We start from the raw sequence: 26754 nt of genomic DNA, 5'->3' as shown, positions 1-26754 counted from the left end.
TGTCTTTGTTTCTGTCTTTCGCACTAATAACAAGTTTATATACTTCTTAAGTATACTTTTAATTATGCTTTCTTTTTTCTTTATAATTCTTTCATTAATTCTGTTCAAAAAAAGAAAGGGTTAAAAGAATTAACAAAATTAGGGAAAGGAAACAAAAGAAACAAGAGAAAGTATCTTATTTCTTTCACAATTTTACTTTATTAACTTCTTATTGGTGCAATTGAAAGGAAGAAAAAAAGAAATTAAGAAAGAGAGGAAGAAAGGAAGGAAGGAAGAAGGAAAGAACTAACGGAATTAAGGAAAGACAAAAGAAAAGAAAAAGAGGAAGTATGTGACAAACCTGTAAAAGAAAGGGTAAAAATATTTAACGAAATTAGGGAAAGGAAACAAAAGAAACAAGAGAAAGTATCTTATTTCTTTCTCAATCTTACTTTTTAAACTTCTTATTAGTGCAATTGAAAGAAAGAAAGAAAGAAAGAAAGAAAAAAAGAAAGAACTAACGAAATTAAGGAAAGACAAAAGAAAAGAAAAAGAGGAAGTATATGACAAACCTGTAATCTGTCTGTCTTTCTTTCTTGCTTGCTAACTTTTTTTCTTTTACACTAATAAAAAGTGAATATACTTTATTATACTTTCTTAATTATACTTTTATTTAGACGGTCTCTTTTTCTTTAATCTTCTTTCCTTAATTCCGTTCAGAAAGAAAGAAAGTGTTAAAAGAATTAACAAAATTAAGGAAAAGAAACAAAAGAAAAAGAGAAAATATCTTATTTCTTTCACAATCTTTCTTTCTTAATTTTTCTTATAATTGCAATTAAAAGAAAGACAGAAAGAAAGAAAGAAAGAACTAACAAAATTAAGGAAAGACAAAAGAAAAGAATAAAATAAAGTATACGACAAACCTGTAATTGGTCTTTCTTTCTTTCTTACTAATAAAGTTACTAAATTATACTTTCTTAGTTATACTTTTAATGATACTTTCTCATTTTCTTTAGTCTTCTTAATTCCGTTCAGAAAGAAAGAAAGGGTAAAATGTATACTGTACAGAACAAAAAACTAAGGAAAGAAAACAAAATAAACAAGAGAAAGTATCTTATTTCTTTCACAATCTTTGTTTCTTAATTTTTCTTTTTAGTGCAATAGAAGAAAGAAAGAAAGAAAGAAAGAAAGAAACTAACAAAATTAAGGAAAGATAACAAAAGAGAAGAGTGATAGTCATAGAAACACTGAAGTGTTCCTGATTTAATCTGTTGAACAAATCACTAAGGCGGTAACTCAAAGAGCCATTCATAAAGACATTTGAATAGTTTGTGAATGAATGAGCTGTTTTGATCAAATCATCTGAACCAATGATTCAAATGATTCACCTGGTGGTTTCAGTGTCATATTGATTAATCCGTGATAAACCCAAATAAGCCAAAGCACAAGCACAAAAGCACTGAATATGTTAATTACTTTATCACTGACACTTTTCTCAGTACTTTTGTTGCGCAGATCAAAAACAAACTAAAGTGAAAACATCAGCATTTTTTGTGAACAGCCTGAATAACTGCATTTCCAGTTTGCTGCCACACACATTAGAGGACCCTATAGAGACGCATGCGACATTGCTGTGTGTATGTTCATACAGCATAATAAAGTGAGGAGAGTGATGGTGATCTTCCCCAGACACAGCATTATCAGAGCGCAAACGTCCCATTCATTCCATCAGAGAAGCTTCATTTCCTCCAGTCTGCTGGCTGAGCAGAAAACACTCCTCCACATGTCATCTGCTGAACCACTGGAGAGGCTTTCACTGATACTAAATTTACTCTGTTAGAATCGCCAAGAAATAGAGCTTTTTACTTCTTGAAGAAATTAGTTAACCAGGTTTCTTAATGTCTGTATTATGTATTATGATTATTCAATTAAAATTCACAGCCTGGGTAATTATAAAAAATACAAATAAATTATTCAATCAAATACAATAATTTAATAATTTAATAAAATAATCAGATTAAAATAAAGCAAATTAAAATAAAATTCTCAGCTTAAACAACTATTTAAACCTTATGTTAACGTTTTGTGATTTTTAATATCAAATTCAACATCAAAATACATATTTAAATCAAGCATTAATATTTGCATATTAATTCTAATAATCAAGTATTAAAATGCTTTTGGCATCTTTTTTACTTTTTAATAATTCTGATTAGCTTGTTTATTTTATTTCATTTAATGTTTTATTTTATTAGTAATTAGTTGCCATGTCAATATCAACAAAATGGAGTGATAAGCTGGTGATTAACAAATTAATTAAAAAAATATATAAATTAACAAAATCAATAAAATAAATAAATAAATAAATAAATAAATAAATAAATAAATAAATAAATAAATAAATAAATAAATAAAATAAAAATTCACAGCCTGGGCAATTAATAAAATAAAAAAAATAAAATAAGTACTCATTTTGGACAATTATTAAAGCCAATGCAAACTCCAACAATGCTATGTTTGGTTTCTGATTTTTAATGTCAAAATCAACATTAAAATGTATTAATATAATTTTGCCAATTGTTTTCATTTTTAATAGTTCTGTTAAGCTTGTTATTTTATTTTATTTTGTTAGTATTTAGCACCCAAGAAAACATTTACAAAATAGAATAATAAAATGAACTACTTGAATTAAAAACAACATAAATAAAAAAATATAAAAAATATAAATCAAATAAAGAAATTTAATTCATATCTTAGCCAATTATTTGTAAAATAAAATGAAATGAAATGAAATAAAATAAAGGGGCAGCATGGTGGTGCAGTGGGTAGCACGATCGCTTCACAAGTCCAAAGACATGCGGTACAGGTGAATTGGGTAGGCCAAATTGTCCATAGTGTATGTGAGTGAACGAGTGTGTATGGATGTTTCCCAATGATGGGTCGCAGCCGGAAGGACATCCGCTGTGTAAAACATATGCTGGATAAGTTGGCGGTTCATTCCGTTGTGGCGACCCCGGATTAATAACGGGACTAAGTATGGAAAAAAATGAATGAATGAATGAATGAAAACAAAACAAAACAAAACAAAACAAAACAAAACAAAACAAAACAAAACAAAACAAAACAAAACAAAACAAAACAAAACAAAACAAAACAAAACAACACAAAACAAAAACGCATTTTGGACAATTATTTAAATACAATGCAAACTCCACCAATGCTATGTTTGGTTTGTCAACATAGCTTGTTTATTTTATTTTATTTTATTTTATTTTGTAAGCAGTTAGTTCCCAAGTCAACTTTTTCAAAATGGAATGATAAAATGAAATACTTAAATTAAAACAATATTATTAAATAACAAATTTGTTTAAAAAAATACATTTATTAAATAAAATAAATAATATTAATAAAATAAAATAAAATAATTTAATAAAAATTTGCAGCTTGGAAAATATTGAAACCTAATGCTAACTCCAAACAATCAAAGTTTTTGATTTTCAATATGAAAACCAACATTAAAATGTATTAATATGATTTTGACAATTGTTTACAAAACAACATTTACTAAATGGAATGATAAAATGAAATACTTCAATTAAAATAATAATAATAATAATAATAATAAAGTGCTAATCTTGGACAACTATTTAAACCTAATGCTAACTTCAACGAGGTTATGTATGCGATGTGTAATGTCACACTACATCCTCAGGGCCCATTCATTACCACCAATGCGGCAGCATCCATGAGTGACACAAAGCCCCTAAAGTTCCAAAGAAAACTCAAAACCAGCTCAACGTCAGGCTTCAACCGCGCCGAGAGACGCCGATGACACAATACGGCCCAAACAGGCCCATGAGTGAGGGAATTACATTAGCAGATGACTTCTTAAAGAGAATCGCGGCTCCGTTTTTCAGCATCCGGCCCCAGATAAAAGGAACGAGACAAACTCACCAGTTTGACAAAGCCGCCTTAAGTTGGCAGGCCGCATTAGAGAGCTGAAAATGCCACTTCAGCAGACCAGGATTTGCTTGGATGACAGGTCTCAGTTCTCAGGTCTCGGCTCAGAATGTAAAAGGCAAACGGTGACTGTTTGGATAATACCTTCAAATGTACACCTCAGCGACTGCTGCCACATTTCATGCCTGGGTTTATACACATGGAAAAAATGAATCATTGGATTTACTACTTTTTTTTAAGATAAGTGGTTGCAAACAAATGGTATGAGCTGAATTTAAGGTTTGTTTAAATTTAGCTCATATAAATTGCTTGCAACTACCTACCTTAAAAAAAATGACTGAATCCAAGTGAATCTTTTTTTTTCACCGCCCAAATGATTGCCCAATACAAATGGAGCTAAAATATGCCAAAACATATCTATTTTAATTGTGTTAATTAGAATTATTGACAATTGTAATTTCATAAATCTGAATTATAATATGCCGTTAAAATTTGTTTTGAATTTGACCCCTGACCTACTTTCTGCTGAATCTGAATTTCACTATCTGAATTTCTAGTTTTGAATTTTGGGACATTGAATTTGATGTTCTGAATTTCTTCATCTTGAAAACTTGAAATTGTATTTTTACAAACTGGATATCTGCAGTCTATGAATTCAGAACACAAAAAATCTGAAGTTTGAAAATACTATAAAAAATTCACCCTTGAAAAATTCAGTTGTCTTACATTTCAGATGTTCAATATTCAAGTTATGAAATTCAGGTTCAAGTTAAGAAATTCAAATTCAAAACAAATTTTAAAGGCATATTATAATTCAGATTTATTAAATTACAAAAATCAATAATTCAAACTAACACAATTCAAATTCAGATTGTTTTGGCATATTATTAGCTCCATAAATACATCACATATACATTTACATTTAGTCATTTAGCAGGCGCTTTTATCCAAAGCGACTTAAAAATGAGGACAAGGAAGCAATTTACATAACTATAAGAGCAACAATAAATAAGTGCTATAGGCAAGTTTCAGGTCTGTAAAGTCTAAGCAGGAAAGTATTAGTAATTTATTTTTATTTTTATTTAATTTTTTGGGGGTACAGTTAGTGGTATATCCAGAGAGGCAATTGCAGATTAGGAAGTGAAGTGGAGACTAAATAGTTGAGTTTTTAGTCATTTCTTGAAAATAGCGAGTGACTCTGCCGTTCTGATGCAGTTAGGGAGTTCATTCCACCAACTGGGCAGATTGAGCATGAGTGTTCGCGAAAGTGATTTCTACATCACCTGCTTCTCATCTGCTGTGTGCTACAAAATACTACCAAGATGCCTACTCGGGGTCCAAAAAAAAAAAAAAAAAAAAAAAAAAAATATATATATATATATATATATATATATATATATATATATATAAAGTGGAGTAAACTACATTTTTTAAAGCAACCGGCTACAAAATAATTGAGATTGTATTCAACGTCACTGGTTGAAGTAATAAATTATTTTTGCTGAAAAGGTTGACTGAAACGGCTTTAGGTCAAATGTACCTCACAAAGTCGATTTAACTCAATTTAAAAAAATATATATATATACATATAATTGGCAAGCACTGAAGTTTAATTTTCAGCCTTTAAAATTTTAAGTTAATTTAACTTTTTTTTTTTTTTTACAGTGTATGTACAGGAATTATGAAGGTAAAAATACACTGTAAAACCCAAAGAGTTAAGGTAACTCAAACTGTTTGAGGAAACAGATTGCTGCAAACCAATTGAGTGAAAAAAAAACAAATCTATATGAGTATTGTGAACTTATTCCATCTAAGTTGAAGTAATGAGGTGTTTAATTAACTTATTACATCATTCTTTCTTTTCTTGAACATGAAGAAAGATATTGTAAAAGAAAAAAAAAAAACTGAAAACCTGTAACCATTAACTTCTATAGTATTTATTTGTCCTATGGAGTCCATAGTATTTATTTGTCCTATTAGTCGAGCTCATATGATACCTTAAAAAAACATTTCTGATACCATGAGGAAAATTACACACAGCATTCATTACAATTACAATATTTAACATGTGTCTGAGCATTGAGGTGTCTGCATCCCACGCTTTAAACTGATAAAACCAGAAACACACACAGAGTTAGAAGCACCAGCTGTGAAATATGCCAAAACTTTTTTAATAAATCAACAAAGTGTTGTAGGGTAGGCTAGCTATAACTTATACACATTTCTCTGTGTGTGTTCTTCTGCTCAACTTCTTGTATTACTGCAACTTTCTAAAGTAGGACAGTCTCATTATACACACCATCTAAGATGAAAACCTCCAAAACTTCCTCAAGGCAGATTTGGGCAAATGAGACAAAACGTAGATCTCAAAATGACATTTGACGACTTTTATTCAATTACCCACCGAAGAAAGCAGATAATTAACTTTACACTTCTACATTTAGTTTAGTTCTTCATATAAAAAATGATAACTGTGGGAGTAGAGAGAAAAAAAACTGCATTTAAAATATTATATCCATTTTAAATTAGATTTTACACCTACCTAAAAGGAAATTTGAGTTAATTGGAGCAACTAAAAATAATCATTCATATTTCATTTAAAAAAAGAACCTAAAACAAGAAAAAAGTTTAAGTTGCTGAAAGTGTTTCCATAACTTCAGACTTTGAATTGGACCACACTACTTAAAAAAAAACAGCTTAAGCCAGCCTTGGCTGGTTGGCTGGTTTTAGCTGGTTGACAAGCCTGGCTTTAGAGGGGTTTTGGTCATTTCCAGGCTGGTATTCAGCCATTTCAAACCTGGACTTAGCTGGTCAGGTTGGAAAATGTCCAAATGTCCTAAATCCAGCTAAAACCAGCTTAAGCAGCCTTGTTTAGGCTGGACAAAGCTGGTTTTGGCTTGACTCCCAGCCTGGCTACACTGGTCAAGCTGGTTTTAGCTGGTCATCTCCCAGCCTGTTTCTGTTCACAGAAAGAACATTTCCAACTATCACCACATTAGAGTTGAATATTTCCAAAAATTCCAGCTAATTTATCAAAATGTTATGCTATTATCAAATTCTGAAAAATGACGATACATTCAATCATTTTCCTTTAACTTAGTCCATTTTTTCATCGGGGATCACCTCAGCGAAATGATCCAGCAACTTATCCAGCATATGTTTTACACAGGGGATTCCCTTCCAGCTGCAACAAAATACAGGGAAACACCCATACACTCATTCACACACATACTCTACGGACAATTTAGTTTATTCAATTCACCTATAGCGCATGTCTTTGGACTGTGGGGGAAACCGGAGCACCCAGAGGAAACCCATGCCAACAAAGGAAGAACATGCAAACTCTGTTGCCTTTGTATCAGCTGGAACCAGTCTGGCCATTCTCCTCTGACCTCTGGCATCAACAAGGCATTTGTGCCCAGAACTGCTGCTCACTGGATATTTACTCTTTTTCGGACCATTATCTGTAAACCCTAGAGATGGTTGTGCGTGAAAATCCCAGTAGATCGGCAGTTTCTGAAATACTCAGACCAGCCCATCTAGATCCAACAACCATACCACATTCAGTCACTTAAATCCCCTTTCTTCTCCATTCTGATGCTCAGTTTGAACTGCAGCAGATCGTCTTGAGCATGTCTACATGCCTAAACGCATTGAGTTGGTGTCATGTGATTGGCTGATTAGAAATTTGCGTTAACTAGCAATTGGTGTACCTAATAAAGTGACCGGCGAGTGTATATCTTATTATAAATATATACATTTTTAATATTATTGTAAATATTATGGTTTTACACTGTTTTCCATCTATGTTAAGCTGCTTTGACACAATCTACATAGTAATAAAAAAACTATAAAATATATCTCTGCAAAGAAGAAAAGTGTTAAGCTGTTTTTGTTGTCGATATAAGGAAGCTCTGATGCTCATTTGGTCGCTAGGAGCACTGTTTTCATCATGTTTCCTTGTTTAATTACAGGTTTGTGGTATTTATTGTGTATATATGGGTGAAATACTGTTACATTATCATTCATAGATCAAAAAAAATCTTATTCTGACCTGTGTTTGATAATATAAGGATATAAAGGAACAGGTAATCACACTAAAAATTGATTACATTTTAAACGACAAAATTACATTATACCTCTGACAAAAAGATAAAGTTTATAGTGGCTTGTAAGATAGTGACACTTCAATTCAAATGAGGCCTTTTTAAATAATCATGGTAAAAATGCACAACTGTCTGCTCAGAAGTGATCTTTGTTCTTCCTGTTTGTGGCTCATCACCATGGTGACCATCAGACAAAAACACCCACAGACAGACGCAGCCAGACATACTGTACACTGAAAAGAGTCTCGCTTGATTCTTCTAGCTAAACTAAGCTTCACAGAAACAGACATCATTCATAAAATCTGTAGAAATACATGAGAACTCCTGCAAGAAGAAACCAAATCGTGCATAAATCCTGGACTAAAGTTCATACTGTAGAGAAAACACTGCTTAATGATTTTTAATGCCCAAACAATACTATGTCAGTCTCTAAATTAAATAATCAAGTACAAGCTTACAAGGTGTATTAACAAGGTAATTTAATGTTAAAATGTTACCTACCTACTGTACCTACCGACATAATGGAATGGATGAATAAATAAATGAATTGTGTATTTGCCAAAACAGACTACATCCGTTGAAAGTAAAGGCTTCAGTGCACATCATAAAAAACATATCAGAAAATTACAAAAATGTATTAAAGTTATTATTTACACAGTCAGAATTATTAGCCCCCCGTTTTTTTTCCTCCGCAATTTCTGTTTAACGGAGAAGATTTTTCCCACACATTTCTAGACATAATAGTTTTAATAACTCATTTCTAATAACTGATTTATTTTATCTTTGTCATAATGACAGTAAACAATATTTCACTAAATATTTTTCAAGACACTTCTATACAGCTTAAATTGACATTTAAAGGCGTAACTAGGTTAATTAAGTTAACTAGGCAGGTTAGGGTAATTAGGCAAGCTATTGTATAATGATGGTTTGTTCTGTAGATTATCAAAAAATAATAGCTTAAAGAGGCTAATAATTTTGACCTTAAAATGGTGTTTTTAAAAAATTTAAAACTGCTTTTATTTATTCATTCATTTTCGGCTTAGTCCCTTTATTAATGCGGAGTCGCCACAGAGGAAAGAACCGCCAACTTAACCAGCACGTTTTTACGCAGCGGATGCCCTTCCAGCCGCAACCCATCTCTGGGAAACATCCTCATACACTATGGACAATTTAGCCTACCCGATAAACCTGTACCGTATGTCTTTGGACTGTGGGGGAAACCGGAGCACCCGGAGGAAACCCAGGCGTACGCAGGGAGAACATGCAAACTCCACACAAAAACGCCAACTGAGCCGAGGATCGAACCAGCGACCTTAAAATATTTTAAAAAGAAGAAAAAAATTTAAAATTTAAAGGGGGCTAATAATTCTGACTTCAAGCGTGTGTGTGTATATGTATATGTATATGTATATGTATATATATATATATATATATATATATATATATATAAACTTACACTCAAATAAACTATTCACATGCATAATGTAACTCTTTAAATATCTTAAGCACTGGTAAAAAAGTGTGCTTTAATTTTGCAAAGTAACAATAATAAAAAATAAATAATTAGGCAATAATAAGGCATACATCCTATAGTAGTTTTACACTAAATAATCTTTAAGATAAGCTATTTTAAAAAGAAAATAAGGACCTGTAGACTCTCCAATATTTCTAAAGTCCTGTGGCTTAACACACTTTATTTTCTCCTTCATTTTTTTCAAACTGATACAAGATTTTACCAGGCAGAACAAAAAAATTGCCTATTTTCCTTCACTAGCTCATTTCAATCGGTCACAAATACTGTATCGCTTGTATGGCTTCAATATGAAGTTTTCGTAAAAATATAAAATTTTCTATTTCCTGAATTACAGTTCGCATTTGTTTTTTAATACCATTTGTAAAACTCTGGAGTGTACATACAGTCAAATAGCACAGCAATACTGGCATAACAGACAGTTTAGATATAATCCCTGATGTTTATGGCAACGATTACAATCACTGTCGTATGCATTTACCTTGATGCTCAAAAATTAAAAGTTTTAGGCAGCAAATACAATACTTAACCAATAGGTGGCAACAATCCACCATCAAAAATATGCCACTGAATAATTCTAAATCTAGCAATGAAACATGAAGGATTATGAGTGAATGACTGAATCATTTATTGAAAATGAGACTAAAATAAATATGGGTTGTACAAATATAATGTTAGATTTCTACATTTAGCGTCATCAGCAACAGTAATAACAGTGAATTTTTCACAGTAATGCATGTTTTACTATTTATTATTATTTAGCTGATTATTTCTTCATTTTATTTTAATAAAAATACAGCTTTTAAGTTCTGTTTGTTAAAAGCAAAAGTTTCTTGCAGTGCTGTTAAGTAATAAATTGAAAGCAAATTGCATTTGTCTCGTCTACTTTTTGGCTGATACAGAAAAAAAAAAAAAAAAAAACGGTCCGATTTGAAACTGAAAAACACTAATGTGATCAAAACCATAAGATCCGTTACACCACTACTCTCAATTAATATGAACACACACATAAAACAGAGTAATTCTAAGGCTAAATAGTATATAATTTGAGCATTGATATTGCAATGTGTGTATCTGCAAAGCTCACATCGCAAGATTAGAGCATTTATTAAAGTTTAAAAGATTAAATAGGATTATTTTTGTAATATTTAGACAATGATGAGCCTTTTATTTTACATTTGATTGTTCAATTTCTGTACATAATTGCTGTTAGACTCTCCAGAAAACAATAAAGCACTGTTTATGTATTAGCTTTTGCTTGTAATTTATTATAATTTATGCAGATCCACGACATAGAATCATCTCAGTCATCATTTATTCATTTTCTTTTCGGCTTAGTCCCTTTATTAATCCGGGGTCATTACAGCGGAATGAACCGCCAACTTAACCAGCACGTTTTTACGCAGCGGATGCCCTTCCAGCCGCAACCCATCTCTGGGAAACAACCATACACACTCATTCACACTCATACATTATGGATTATTTAGCCTATTATTTAGGACTGTGGGGGAAACCGAAGCACCCTGAGGAAACCCACGCGAACGCAGGGAAAACATGCAAACTCCACACAGAAATGTCAACTGACTTGAACCAGGCTTAAACCAGCGATCTTCTTGCTGTGAGGCGACCGCACTACCTACTGCGCCACTGCGTCGCCTCATCTCAGTCCGTCTAAAATAATGAAATCTTTCCAAATAGAGCTATTCAAATCATACTCTTAACACAAACTATATTCCGATCACTATATACATCGCAGTAAAACTAAACATTGCAATGTCAGATTTTTCCAGCCCCAGTTCAAAACAGATCCTAAAAATAAATGTTAAATGAAATCATAAGTGCTGCTAGTTTTCTAAAAGTGATCTGAGATCTCCATCAGGCCTGCTAAAGAGAAAGAGTTCTGACCTTTGCGCTCGGAGCGTTTCTTGCGCCGCCTCTTGAAGCGGGTGCGTATGAGGCAGTAATAGGCCCCCATGCAGTGAGCAGCGGCGTCCAGAACCAGAGCCATGGAGACCGGCAGATACCTGACTCAACTCAACTGTCCTGTTAGCGCTCGCTCGCTGTTTCTCAAGCGCTAGTGAAGGTGTGCAGCGGCAGACCCTTCCCTTCCCTCGCTCTACCACACACACACACACACACACACACATATACACATACACACGCACACACACATGCTCGCCCCTCCCCTACTCTAGAACTCAGTGTGAGAGAGAGAGAGAGAGAGAGAGAGAGAGAAAGAACTCCAGTCTGATATCAACAGCAGCAAAGTATGTATTAGCCTGTCATAATCACAGAGTCAGGTGGAGCACATAAATAATCAGAAGAAAAATGATGCAAACCATCTGAATGAACGTGTTCGATTTAATTTTCTTATATTTTTATACATTTTTTAAGGGTTTTGCCTTTATTGGAATAGGACAGTGGAGATTTTACAGACAGAAAAGTGTAGGGAGCAGAGATAGGGGAACTCAGGTCGCCGCGAGCACCTAGGTGCTATTTGTCGACACACTAACCACTAGGCTATTGGTGCCGACTAGGGTTGTAACAATATACCGGTATGAAGGTCTACCACGATTTGAACGTGCACGATTATCATACCATGAACAATTGCATATCAACGGTTTTAACCCTTAAAGACCGAGACAGCCGCCCGCGGCTAAAAATAAGTATTGCTCTTAAATGTTTAATAACTTTTGATCCGCTGATCCGATTCATACAATTCAAAAATTGGCATAAAGAAGAGAATCTCAGCTTTCCACATACATAACATTCGTGGACTTTCAGAGGCTCCGGAATCAGTGCGTTTACGTCATCAAAATTTTACAACGCTGATTTGACAAAGAAACGCTCGTCACTGTGTCTCCGGACAAACCAGACATGATACATTGATGCATTGTCCCTCCTCCATGCCCAGATTGGTTCAAACTCGCTATATCACAACCAATAAGCATAGGTTTCGCTTTTGTTTGTGCACCAACAATGAGCTTTTTGAACAACACGGAATGAGAGGCATACATTTATGCGCGGCTAAATAAAACGCAAAAAAAAAAAAGTTTTGCATGAAACAATTCTCATACTAAGTACTTTTGCATGCACAGCAGCACAGAAACATGACAAAACAGTGACACAGCAAAGATGAACTGCTGCTCTTGCTGTTTTCAAAAGACGCAAATGAAGGTGCAGCTGTTTGTCTGCATTGCAGACAACCATATCCTAATCCATATCCACAGACAACCATATCCATGCTGGCACATAAAACCTAAGGATGTTCCATATTGAATCTAGTTTCGTTATGTAACTATTTATAGTATAGTAAATATTTATATCTATTTTTTACTGAGGATTTGCACCATGTTTATTTGGACGTTATTTGGACTTTGACACATTATTTATTATTTTATTATTTTTTTATTTGTTCATTGTAAGTGGTGTTGTTTATAGTAACTGAAAATATATTATTTGGAAAAAGTCAAATTTGCTTCACTGTTCTATTATTTTGTAACATTTGTAACATACCGTATACCGCGAAACCGTCAAACCGTGGTATTGTTTTAGACGATTATCATACCGTAAAAAATTCATACCGTTACAACCCTAGTGCCGACTAATTTTCTCTTTCATTTTTTTTTTTTTATCCACAAATTAGTGTTTAAAGTTTCTTATTTATATATGTATTTATAAGAATTCTAAAGGCTGGTTTATACTTCTGCGTTGACCCATGGCGCCTGCCTTGCTTGTAGCTATGCATTTATACTTCTGCTATTTGTGTTGCTCTGCAAGAACACTTCCGAAACACTAGCTGGCAGTAGGTGTTTATGTTACTGTGTCCAGTTTCTTTGCAGGTGTTTTTTCTTCTGAACGCTACCTTAATGTAAGCAGTTAAAACTCGCTTATTAAGAGGCCGGAACCAACAGACGTGCAACAACTTTAATCACAAGATAAACACAAAACAAAAGTTTCCATCTGGAGTTCCCTCAAGGGATTTGACACTTGTAAACACTCGCTCCAACAGGTTTGTGCAGCTCTCGGTCGGTCCCGCCCTCACTGGTCACAGCTACTAAGCCGACCAATCACAGAGCTTGCGCTACGCGTCGTTGCGATGTGTAGTTACATATTTTGAGTGGTGTGCATCAGCACCGGCAACCGTGTGATGGTTGTGTCGGAGCATTCTGCTTGATGCAGAAGTATAAATCAGCCTTAAGCCTGATTTAATACCTTTGCCTGGTGTCACATCGCGCATCTCCGCTGAATACGCACGCACCTCATGAAATGGACGATGCTTCTATACTTGACACGTTCGCCATAGTGATATTCCTTAAAACGAAAGGGAGTTGTCAAAAGAAACCCATCGTAAAATCAGACGGATAAACAGAGAAGTTTTCACAGAGAATTTCCAAAACTACGTCTTATCATCATCATTTAAGCTTTTTGAACTAATTATTTTTAGAAATTATTTTAATGATTATAAAAAATTTTAGAACTATTTTATAAATTCAAACTTTGATGCATCACTTGCTTTTGTTCATATCTTGGAAAGTTACACCTTTTAAAGTTTATTAAAATATTGATGACAGAGCATTGTTACTCTACAAGTATATTTTTATTACAGCAAGAATAAAAGCAAAGTACACTTACTAAAAATGTAAAAACTAATGACTTTTTTTATTTAACCCACTCAACAATTCACACATTACTGTCTGGCTAGTTTTTGTCCTCTACTGATATACTAAAAAGGCAATAATGGTCCAACAATCCTGACCATTATCACCAATAAAGCCTAAGAAAAATAAGACATCAGTATACTGTAAACCGATAGGTTCAATTATTCTTTTCCAGTTTTCAAAATAATTTGTGACATTTTAGTTTTGTAAATATTAAATTGTTTTAAATTCAAAATTGTAATATATGTATTAGTGTAAAATAACATCCTCTGCAATTGTGTATTAAAACCACCTGGGTCTCCACTTTTGACTCTCTTTTTGATTTTAACACATTTATCCCTCAAGTTTTTCCAAACTTTTACGAAAACTTTCCTCCTTTCCCACTTCTGTTGCAATTTCTAGTCAAGAATTATTGGTCATCTGCTTATCCCTATGATCACACATGGATGGATCATAAATGTGTCTGTACAGGCGTACTGGTTTCAAACAAAATCTCTTCAAAGTGATTAATATTCAATTCAAATCAAATGCAGCGCCACGCGAACTGTTTACCCGAAAAAACAAACAAAAAAAAAACATGCGATCCGCCAGCCGAAATTATGTCACTTTCACTGCGCACACTCAAGGGAACTAACGTACGTGTCCAATATAAACCAGGCTTTAGCGTGCTTCCACATCTGTGATTTGGTTCATTTGGTCTGGACTAAGAGCAACAAATGATACATTGTAACACTTTTCTGCCGTTTTTGGGTTGTTTTCACACCACACTGATTGCTTTGGTCGGAACCAGTTGAAAAGAACCAAAATGCAGTCATGTGACAAAATCCACATCACTCATTGGCCAGATGTTCTCAAACATATTTCCTAAACTGCATTTTGACTGGTCAGAATTAAAATTAAAATGGCAACTCCCACAAGTAAACAAATCGGCAGATGCAAAATGCTGCTTTTTGCTATGGAGGGACGACTGTGCTGGCTGATTGTATCCCTGGTCATCGTATATTATTTAGTTTGTATACATCACTTCACAGACAAAGTGCGGCTGCGGATGGAAAACAATGCTTTAATTCATTGCAAATGGCGAAGGCACATTGCAAGTCCCTTTAGGAGGAGGCATGAATTTATTTAGCGAAACTGCGACATGGTCATCTTCCGGAAATCTTACCAAAGCGTTAATGCCCCCCCCCTCTCTGTTTAAAATTGTTGGTAAAGCGCTGTCAACAAATATTTTTCGTCCACATCCCATAATGTACAGTACATCGAACTACGGCAGCTGGATTAGTCCAAAAAGGCACAGTACTTTTTGCAGTTGGGTCTGTTTTAGTTTGAATCATGTTCTCACCACAAACAAATCACTCCAGGGTTCATTTGAAAGCGTACCGAGACCAATTCTTAAAGGAGGTATCACGACGCTTTTTTGGTCAGCTTTTAGTGCGCACTTAAGTGCGATTGTAACGTTCACACCTGCCCAAATGAACCGCACCAAGAGAGAAAACAAACTAGTGCGATTTAACCGAACTAAATAAGGTAGGTGTGAAAACACCCTTAATTGTGTTTCTTCTTCTTTTTTGTATGTTTGTACAGTCAGAATTAGTAGTCCTCCTGAATTATTAGCCCCCCTATATATATATATATATATATATATATATATATATATATTTTTTTTTTTTTTAATTTATTTATATATATATATATATATATATATATATATATATATATATATATATATATATATATATATATATATATATATATATATATATATATATATTAATCTTTTTTTTTTTTTAACAGAGGGAAGATTTATTCAGGACATTTCTAACCATAATAGTTTTAATAACTTCTAATAACTGATTTCTTTTATCTTTGATGATGACAAAACATCATATTTGACTAGATATTTTTCTAGATACTAGTTTTCTGCTTAAAGTGACATTTAAAGGCTTAACTAGGTTAATTAGGCAAGTCATTGTATAATGATGGTTTCTTCTTTAGACAACGGCAAAAAATATTTGCTTAATTGCGTATATTATTGACCTTAAAATGGTTACAAAAAATTAAGAACTGCTTTCATTCCAGCTGAAACAAAACAAGTAAGATTTTGTCCAGAAGAAGAGATTGAGAGAGAATCAGAGAGAAGAGGACACTGGTAGAGTTTTTACAAGGTTAGGGAGAGTAAACAGCAAGCGCTGGAGGATTTTCGCGCTGGGTTTGTTTTCTCACTTATCTGCTCTTTCTCACATCCCACGCTTTAAACCTGAGGCAAGATCAGTCTGGGGCTCTCGGCCAATTCAGGTAATGACATCACAAGCCATCACAGCCAATGAGAAACATGGGTTAAGTTTCAGCACGGCCCAAAACAAATAAAGAAATAAATAACGCTTACTCCCCTGACATCCTCTCAATGATTTTCCCTTTCTATGTGGTAATATATGACGCACATACAGACAAAAGACAATTGGAGACAAAACTATCATTACATTTTAGTTTACTTTACCATGATGATGGCAAAATACAAGTATTTAGCTGAAAGTGCAATTTAACTAGGATAACTAGGCAAGTTAAGTTGGTTTGTTCTGTAGCAATCAAAAAAAGATTTAAATAATTATCTAAACAAATAAATAATATTATACACACATTGATAATAATAATAATAACACACATTGTATATATGTATAAATATATATATGAGCAATATCACATGAGTAGCAATGCAATATGGCTGTGTATTTGCACTGGTGGGAGGCGTGCATTGGCTCAAGGTCAAAGTGCCTTAGTGTACCACCAGTAATTATATAAAGCCACATCGCACTGCTACTCGTGTGATATTGCATTAATATAACAGTTCGACGACATAATCGTGTGTATAAAAAAGAAAATCAAACATGGAGAGTCTCAAAAATCATCTAGTATGAGGAACTACTTTCTTCCACCATTCATTCACATCTGCAGCTGACGTCAGAACAGCAGAAACCATTGCTCATTCACCAACGTCCCTTTAGAGCTAACATTTGAATGATTCTCTAGCGTAATGTCTAAAGTGATGACAAAACAGCTGAATTTGCTCACATTTTAAGATTATAAGGCTGAACGTGACATGAAATGCCATCAGTCTACAGACATTTATTTCTGCTGCAATTAGGAAATCCCAATAATTAACCCCAAACAAGCCAAGGCAAAGCAAACACCACCAGATTACTATTGTATGAATACAGCACTACAACATTCAAAAGACTGAGATCGACTTAGAATGTTACCTACTTGTTTTATAATGATTTGATCAGCTGTAGTTTGAAATTTATGCTGAGTCTTTCTAACCTAAGGACTTATTTTGTGGTCTCTGTCACTTTCAAGTGGCGGTCAACCGTCTTCGCTCTGCTCAGTATGACAGGCAGATGGCCACCGTCTTGCTGAATCTCAGAAATTAAAAATATAAAAAAAAAAACTACATATATATATATATATATATATATATATATATATACACATATATATATATATATATATATATATATATATATATATATATATATATATATATATATATATATATAGTTGTATAATATTTATTTATTTATTAAGAGAGCTAAAATTAAGGGCCTTAGCAGCTTTTACGTTTAAATGTTTTTTTTTTACTAAAATAAATACGACTTTTTTTACAACGACAAAATATAATAGGAATTATGATAAAATATTTAAATAAAGAATAAAAAAATACATGAGGAATAATAATTTAGCCTGTATAAGACAAGGTAAATATTATGAATACCTTATTTAAAACTAAACAACAACAACAACAACAAAAACAACAACAACAACAAAAACAACAACAACAACAACAAATATGTTACATGAAATAAAACAATAAAAATGTTCAAATTTCCGTTAAGTTTAACCTGAAATATTAAACACACTAAAATCATCAATATTGCATGAATAAATAAATAAATAAATAAATAAATAAATAAATAAATAAATAAATGAATGAATGAATGAATGACACAGTACACCACAGTTTCAGCAATAACAGCAATATGCTTGGAAAGCTGATTTATGGTAACATTTCTAAAAATGCAGTAAATATAGACTAAAATAGTTCACACACAGGACCCAGTCTCAGTTTGATAGAAGTTTTTTAAGTCGCTAAGCTGGTGAAAGCAAACATCAGAGACTTAATACATCCCTACTCACTTTCAGCAGCATTTAAGCGTATTTTTTTCATCTAATACTTCATCAAAACACCACATCCATGCGACTTCTGAAGACACTCTGAGAGGATGAAAATAAAATAAATAATGCAGAAAGCAAACGATCAGAAAGGCTCTCAGAAGTTCAGTTTTAAACTATCTATAATCACCATCAAATGCAACAGATGTTAAGCAAGATTCAACAAGTCTTTAATCATGAAGCGGTCTGGATCTGCTCATCAGCTTATGCTAAAAGCTAGAAGGGATACGGCTGCAGATACTCACATCAATGTAACATAACTGTTGTGACACTGCACAAAAATAATTCATATTTTTTATGTGAGGGGCAGGTTTATGGTTGGGGTGGGGGTAGGGTGTTAATAAAATACAATTTGATGGGTAATTTAATAATGTTAATAATACTTGGCATATTTACTGTGTTCACATCAATTTGATGGTTAGGATTAGATGGAGGTAGATGTTAATAAATTAAAATAATGGGTAACTTAATAAATAACGTGAATATAAGTTTTAACCTTATGGTTGGGTTAAGGGTTAGAAAATATAATTGAATAGATAATTTAATAAATAATAAGAAGAATATCCGATATAATTACTGTCATTACATTACTGTGATGATTAATAAAATACAATAAATGCTTAATTAAATAAATAATATAAATATTTCTTATTAACTTCAGACTGCAACTGTATCCTTTCTAGCAAGAACATCAGCTTATGCAGGTTTAGAATGACGATCTGGAGGAAATTATCGCCATCTTGAGGTCAATGAAGAGCACTGCACCTCGTCCAGTATTTTGCATAGACGATGCGCACCGCACACACACAGACGATTTAAAAACAAATAAATAATAATAATAGTGACTTTGGTATAGTAACATGTTTTTCAATGGCCTTTCAGACTTAATATATAAATTATACAATGCTTTTGGACAAGAAGAATTACATTTTGACACATTTACGATGTAAGAAGTTATGACAACTGTTATGACAACCAATGTTTTTAACTTAAATTAGGTAAGTCAGTTTTCAACAATATAACTTTAAAGTTATATAGTTTAATTTGATTTTTGATGTTTAATTTGAATTTGATGTAAGCTGAGATGATGGTGATAATGAAGAGGACGATTATTATTAGGTTAGATTTCATTTTATTTTCATTACACATGTGCAAGTGCAATGCAACAAAGTTTAGGTCTAAGCAGGAGTGCAACAAGCAACAGCAAGTGCAGGATATAGGTATAAATTATAAAGTGCAATTAAATAAAAATAATGGGGATATTTACATATGGATGTACTATGAACATTGTACAGGATGTATTAGCTATATACAGAGATTTACATTAGATGAAAATCAGGTTGCAGAAGGTTGCTATTGATAATCAGTGGTGTGCAGATACAGTTGAAACCAGAAGTTTACATACACTCTACCCTTTTTTTTATTTTAAATGTCTGATGGTAGATCATAGTAAACGTTTACTATTTTAGGTCCGTTAGGATTACATAAATTATTTAAAATTGCTAAATGCCAGAATAATAAAATAATTAATTTATTTATTTTTGGATTTTTTCATTAATTTCTAGACAGTCAAAAGTTTACATACATTTCCTTTGTATTTTTTAGCTTTGCTTTTAAACAGTATAACTTTAGTCAAAACTTTTGGGTATCCTTTTACAAGTGTCTCACAATAGTTTGAAGGAAATTCGGCCCATTCCTCCTGACAGAATTGGTGTAACTGAGTCAGATTTGTTGCCCGTCTTCCTCGCACAAGCTTTTTCAACTCTGCCCACAAATTTTCTATAGGATTGAGCTCAAAGCTTTGTGATGGCCACTCCAAAACATTCACTCTGTTGTCCTTAAAGCACATTTTAACTAATCTGGCAGTATATGCTAAGGGGCTTGGTCTGTTTGGAAGACCCATTTGGCCAAGTTTTAATTTCCTGGCTGATGTCTTGAGATGTTGCTTCAGTATTTCTACATAATGTTCTTTCATCATGATTGCAAGTTTGACAAAACAACTAAGAAACACAATGACTCAAATCAAATTAAATGTATGCAAACTTCATATGCAATGAAAATAAAATAAAAAGCCAAGCACCTATTTTCAGAAAGCAAGCCTTATTTTTCCATATAGTGTCAGCAAATATATTTTTAGATTCTGTGCATAATAAAGCTGTATGTTTTGTTGCTCTTATCAACTGGTGTAATTCATCATGTAAATTTACAGCAACTGCACACAGAAGCAGATTGTGTGAATAATGCAATTATGTTATGCTCTCCATCGCCCTCTAACGAAATAAAATGGAAACACAGCATTATCTCAAAGATATTCTAGGTAAAATAAACCAGAAATGCAAAAGCAAAACTGACCTGACCTGCTCGCTAAAATTACTGCCTCAGAAACAGATTCCAAACACTTAAAGTTTAACAGAAAACCCCTGTGCAATCACAGAATGACAGAACTTCACCCAAACATACACACTGGCCATTTTATTGATGTATTTTTTGACACTGTAAAAAGTTATTAGTTTACCTAACTTAAAATAAGTCAGTAAACCTGGGGCTTTTAAAACAAATAGTTGACTTTACATAAAAAGTGACTCCCTTTAAGTAAATAAAGACTTTTTACGATGTAAAATTTTAATTGATACTTCATTATTAATTCAGCAATAATATGTTAAATACAGATCAGTTTTAATATATATATATTTAATTCATAAAAATGTAAGTAATTTCAGAATAACTTGTGGAACATTTTCTTTTTAACATAGACAATATATTGCACACTAAATCAGTATTTCAATTTCAGCTGTCAAAGAAATAAATTATGTTTAAAATAATTATAACAAAGCAGTTCTTTTAAAGTTAAAGTTTGTACTCAGTTATTTGTTTATATAGATTATAACATAATATATAAAATATCAAAGAATACTTCATTCATATTTCAATATTAATGCAAAAAAAAAGTTCTCAAGTCAAATAATTTTATATAAATTCTGTTCTTTGAGGAAAAAATTAAGGGAAATCCACAAAAATAAAATTTGAATCAGCACAAGTGCTTTCAACTGATTAAATAAGACATTTGAGTGTATTAATCAAAAACATGGATTCAGTTTATTTCTAAAGAAATAGCCAAAACAATTCCACAGCCAAGTTATATTACATCTTATGAATAAATTATATTTTCACTAATTAAAACAAAGCAGTTCTTTTAAAGTTAAAGTTTTTACTTAATTATTTTATTACATAGCTTATAATATAATATATAAAACATCAAAGAATACTTAATTCATATTTTAGTATTAAAGTAAAACAATAAAACAATTTCTCAAGTCAAATAAAAAGTCAAAAAATTTCATATAAATTCTGTTCTTTTGAGGAAAAATATTAAGGGAAATCCACAAAATTAAAATATAAAGTGCTTTTAACTGATTAAAAAAGACAGTTGAGTATATTAATCATGAAAAATAGATTAAATTTATTTCTAAAGAAATAGCCAAAACAATTCCACTGCCAAATTATATTACATCTTATGAATAAATTATATTTTCACTAATTAAAACAAAGCAGTTCTTTCAAAGTTAAAGTTTTTACTTAATTATTTTATTACATAGTTTATAATATAATATATAAAATATCAAAGAATACTTAATTCAAATTTCAGTATTAATGTAAAAAATAAAACAAGTTTTCAAGTCAAATAAAAAGTCAAATAATTTCATATAAATACTGTTATTTTGAGAAAAAATTAAGGGAAATCCACAAAATTAAAATATGAAGTGATTTCAACTGATTAAATAAGGAAGTTGAGTATAATAATTCAATTTTCAATTGATTTAATTCAGTTGATTCAATTTATTTCTAAAGAAATAGCCAAAACAATTCCTCTGCCAAATTATATTACATTTTATGAACAAATTATATTTCGAAATATATTAAGACAGATTTAATTAGACAATTTTTACTGTATTTCTTATCAGCCTTGGTCAATGTAAGAGACAGACATCCTACACTAAGATGTACATATTAAATACAAAATAAAAGCTCATAAAAAAAATCTATCAATCCATCCAGCCATCCATCCATAACAAGCATAAACCAGCCAAGTTACACAGAACAAAAAACACACACTCAGCTAAATTTCAAGTAATTAATGTTATTGACAAAAAAAAGTACATTTTGTACACCCCTCCATCATACCAGTGGACATTTATTTTAACAGAATAAGTACATCGCAGAATTCAACTGAAGTAAACCAGAAGGCACATACCTGGATTTGTACTTGCCGCCAGAACACCAATACTCCTCGCTCACCTAGCCTGCACAGACACAAGAAATAAAACACAGAGATACACGATTAAAAACAAAATATTAGCAGACCATGATGCATTTTCAGCTCTAGCGCAGCAGTAAGTTTCTACCTTCTGCATCACTTTACAAACACATAGTTCACTCACAGTAGCATTTAGATACAATCTCTCTTTCTCTCTCTCATTCTGTCTTGCTCTCTCTCTCTCTCTCTCTCTCTCTCCTGCAGCTTTCATTTCAATCTCATGTCACGTCAACAACTTTCCACATTACAGAGCGTCTCAAAACTTCCACCTGCAGGAGAACACTGCAAAAACATGAGCTAACGGCTGTGCTAAACACATCAGGTGACATGTGGCGAGCATCAGAATAAAAAGAGCTCGGCCGTAAATGTCCCTCATAAAAGTGAAGAAGTAAAAATAAGTCCAATTAGGAATAAGGGCTGCACTTAACATATATATATATATATATATATATATATATATATATATATATATATATATATATATATATATATAGTCAAAATTATTAGCCCCCTTTGAATTTTTTTCTTTTTTAAATATTTCCAAAATGCTATTTAAAAGAGCAAGGAAACGTTTAAAGTATGTCTGATAATATTTTTTTCTTCTGGAGAAAGACATATCTGTTTTATTCCGGCTAGAATAAAAGCAGTTTAAAAAAAAACAAAAAAAAAACATTTTAAGGACAAAATTTTAAGCTTTAAGCTATATATTTTTTCCATAGTCTACAAAACAAACCATCATTATACAATAACTTGCCTAATTACCCTAACCTGCCTAGTTAACCTAATTAACCTAGTTAAGCCTTTAAATGTCACTTTAAGCTGTATAGAAGTGTCTTGAAAAATATCTAGTCAAATATTATTTACTGTCATCATGGCAAAGATAAAATTATAACGGAGTTATTAAAACTATTACGTTTAGAAATGTGTTAAAAAAAACAAGCGGGGGTTAATAATAATTCTCAGGAGAACTGATAACTCTGACTTCAACTGCATATATATATATATATAATTTTTCTTTTCATGATAATTATATTTATTTTTTGCCCAGAATAAAAGCAGGTTTTAAATTATTTAAACCATTTTAAGATCAACATTAATAGCGCCCTTAAGCTAAGCTATTAGCTTTGTTTGTTTTAGTTAGTCTGTATTTGTGTTTTCTTACTTCAATTAGTTTAGATCAAGTGTTGACACACTGAAAATCTTTTTTTTTTAATCTCTATTTAAAGGGGACCAGTTTTACCCCTTTTACAAGATTAGCCTTCGGTATCTCCCGTATGTGTCTGTTAAGTTTCTGCTCAAAATACCCATCAGATAATGTATTATAGCCACCAAAATCTGCCCATGTTGGTGTCTGAGTACAGGGTAACTGTTATTGCTGCCTGTGTCTGCTTATAATCATTTGCTATGTCAGATAAACAGCAGTGAGTGACACAGAAAGACTCGGATGAAGCTGAAATACAGCTCATCAGTCAACAATACCAAGTTTAATCCATGTATTTGTGGTGGAGTTTATTCAAGCCTTACTGAAATAATGAGTCTCACACAAATGCACACACACACATTAGCGTTTACTGACACCATGCATAGTGATTATAGGGGTTAAGAATTAGATAGCGCTTTTACTGTCTTTATTACAAACATGTTCAGTGTTTAAAATGTTACAAACTTATAAGAATCACAGAGTTGTAACTGATATTTTGATCCCAGCTTTTTTCCAAAAAAAAAAAAAAGTTCTTTGGGCATGTGTATACATGTTATTATAGAAGCATGGCACCTGTCAAGCAATTGGTGGGTGGGGAATACTACACTCAAAATTACTGAGTTTTGGGTCGTATTTTAACATTTAAAAAATAAGACTTATTGGGTTTATATCACTCTAATATGACTGTGGACACACTATACATACAGACAGTCCTGTCTAAAGCTTACAAAAGTTGATTTCATCACAGGAGCCCTTTAAGTAAGTTGTTAGTTCAAGTTTAGATGTTAGATTTGTGAAATGAAAATGATTTCTTCATAATATCTTCTTTTGTGTTCATCAGAAGAAAGAAACTCAAAGGCTTCAAACCTCTTGAGAGAGTGTAAATAATGAGTAAATGTTTATTGTTGGGTGAACTATCCCTTTAAGGGTTGTTACTTTTGTTAAATTCTTTGCTTTGTCTAACAAATTACTTTTTTCATAAGTTATTCTACTTACTGTTAATTCTGAGAAAATATTGCTTAAACTCATCTCTGTCTCTGCCTCACCATTGATCTGTGGCACACATCATTTGTTGTCTTATTTAAAATATTACATTCTATCAGTTCTAACATCTAAACTTAATGAGGAATGAGCTAAATCCAGGAGAAAATGTGATTTGACATACAGTAAATGATGAGGATAGGAATAATGATGCACAATGATGGCAGTCATATTTACAAGTAGAAAATGCTAAGAGGGAAGAGTTTAAAATTCTTAAATCATGTCTGCTTTACTAGTAAGACCTGCAGAGCAACAGCAGCAGGGGGATGATTTATGGAGGAAAAATGCAACGCAATAAAAAGCAGCGGGCAGCACGTTTCTAGAACCCTGACAGATTCCTTTGTTCACTGAGGATACATTGCAGCGTTTTCTGCACTGGTGTTTAGATGTTCTGTGTGTGTGTGTTTGATCTGAACACTGTAAAAAAAATCTAAAATATTTGTCTTTTCATTTCACATATTTTTATGCGACTGAATGCACTCGAAGCGGATGGATAGATGGATGGATGGACAGAGGGAGGAGAAGAAATTGAGTGGACAGACAGGAGGACAGAAATTGGACGCACAGGCTAATGGACAAAAATTGGACGAAGGGATGGACAGAGGGACGGACGGGTGGATGGATGTCAGAAAGAGGGAAGAAAGGGTGGATGGATGGATGGATGGATATATTATCCACGATAGATGGATATAATATCCACAATGGATGGAAGGATGAATGGATATATTATCCATGATGGATGGATGGGTTGATGGATGGATAGATCCATAATGGATAGATGGACGGATGGATGGGTATATTATCCGTGATGGATAGATGGATGGATATATTATTTGTGAAGGATAGATGGACGGATGGATGGATATATTATCCATGATGGATGGATGGATAGAAATAAGACAAAAGGATGGATGGATAGAAGAAAAAGGATAGGAAGGAAGGAAGGAAGGAAGGAAGGAAGGAAGGAAGGAAGGAAGGAAGGAAGGAAGGAAGGAAGGAAGGAAGGAAGGAAGGAAGGAAGGAAGGAAGGAAGGAAGGAAGGAAGGAAGGAAGGAAGGAAGGAAGGAAGGAAGGAAGGAAGGAAGGAAGGAAGGAAGGAAGGAAGGAAGGAAGGAAGGATGGATGGATGGATGGATGGATGGATGGATGGATGGATGGATGGATGGATGGATGGATGGATGGATGGATGGATGGATGGATGGATGGATGGATGGATGGATGGATGGATGGATGGATGGATGGATGGATGGATGGATGGATGGATGGATGGATGGATGGATGGATGGATGGATGGATGGATGGATAAATACATATTATCCACGATGGATGGATGGATGGATGGATGGATGGATAAATACATATTATCCACGATGGATGGATGGATGGATGGATGGATGGATGGATGGATGGATGGATGGATGGATAAATACATATTATCCACGATGGATGGATGGATGGATGGATGGATGGATGGATGGATAAATACATATTATCCACGATGGATGGATGGATGGATGGATGGATATATTATGATGGATGAATGGATGGATGGAAACTTTATCCACAATGGATAGATGGAAGGATGGATGGATATATTATCCGGAATGGAAGAATATATGGATATATTATCCAGGATGGATGGATGGATGGTTGGACATATTATCCACTAGAGCAGAACATTTTTGGAATAATAAGAATCAACAAATATCCACGCTTCTGAACAGGCTGTT

General features: G+C 32.8%; 1 protein-coding gene across 3 annotated transcripts in view; it reads right to left on the bottom strand.

Moving 5' to 3' along the window:
- Positions 1-26754, bottom strand: part of adarb1b (adenosine deaminase RNA specific B1b) — a 321626-nt gene that overhangs the window by 92267 nt on the left and 202605 nt on the right. For 2 of the 3 annotated variants that reach the window (XM_087268391.1, XM_087268392.1), the window contains exon 3: positions 22720-22768. Coding sequence is in view for 1 of the 3 variants with exons in the window: in XM_087268389.1 (XP_087124515.1) it covers positions 11485-11587 (103 nt within the window). In the remaining 2 variants the exon portion in view is untranslated. Of the gene's footprint in view, positions 1-11484; positions 11701-22719; positions 22769-26754 lie in introns of those variants that run through there. The other variant, XM_087268389.1, reaches the window with a different exon arrangement.

The sequence above is a fragment of the Danio rerio genome, chromosome 9, assembly GCF_052040795.2.
Source record: "Danio rerio strain M-AB ecotype USA chromosome 9, GRCz13ab, whole genome shotgun sequence".
Classification (NCBI taxonomy): domain Eukaryota; kingdom Metazoa; phylum Chordata; class Actinopteri; order Cypriniformes; family Danionidae; genus Danio; species Danio rerio.
This window is presented reverse-complemented; position numbering and strand designations above follow the sequence as displayed.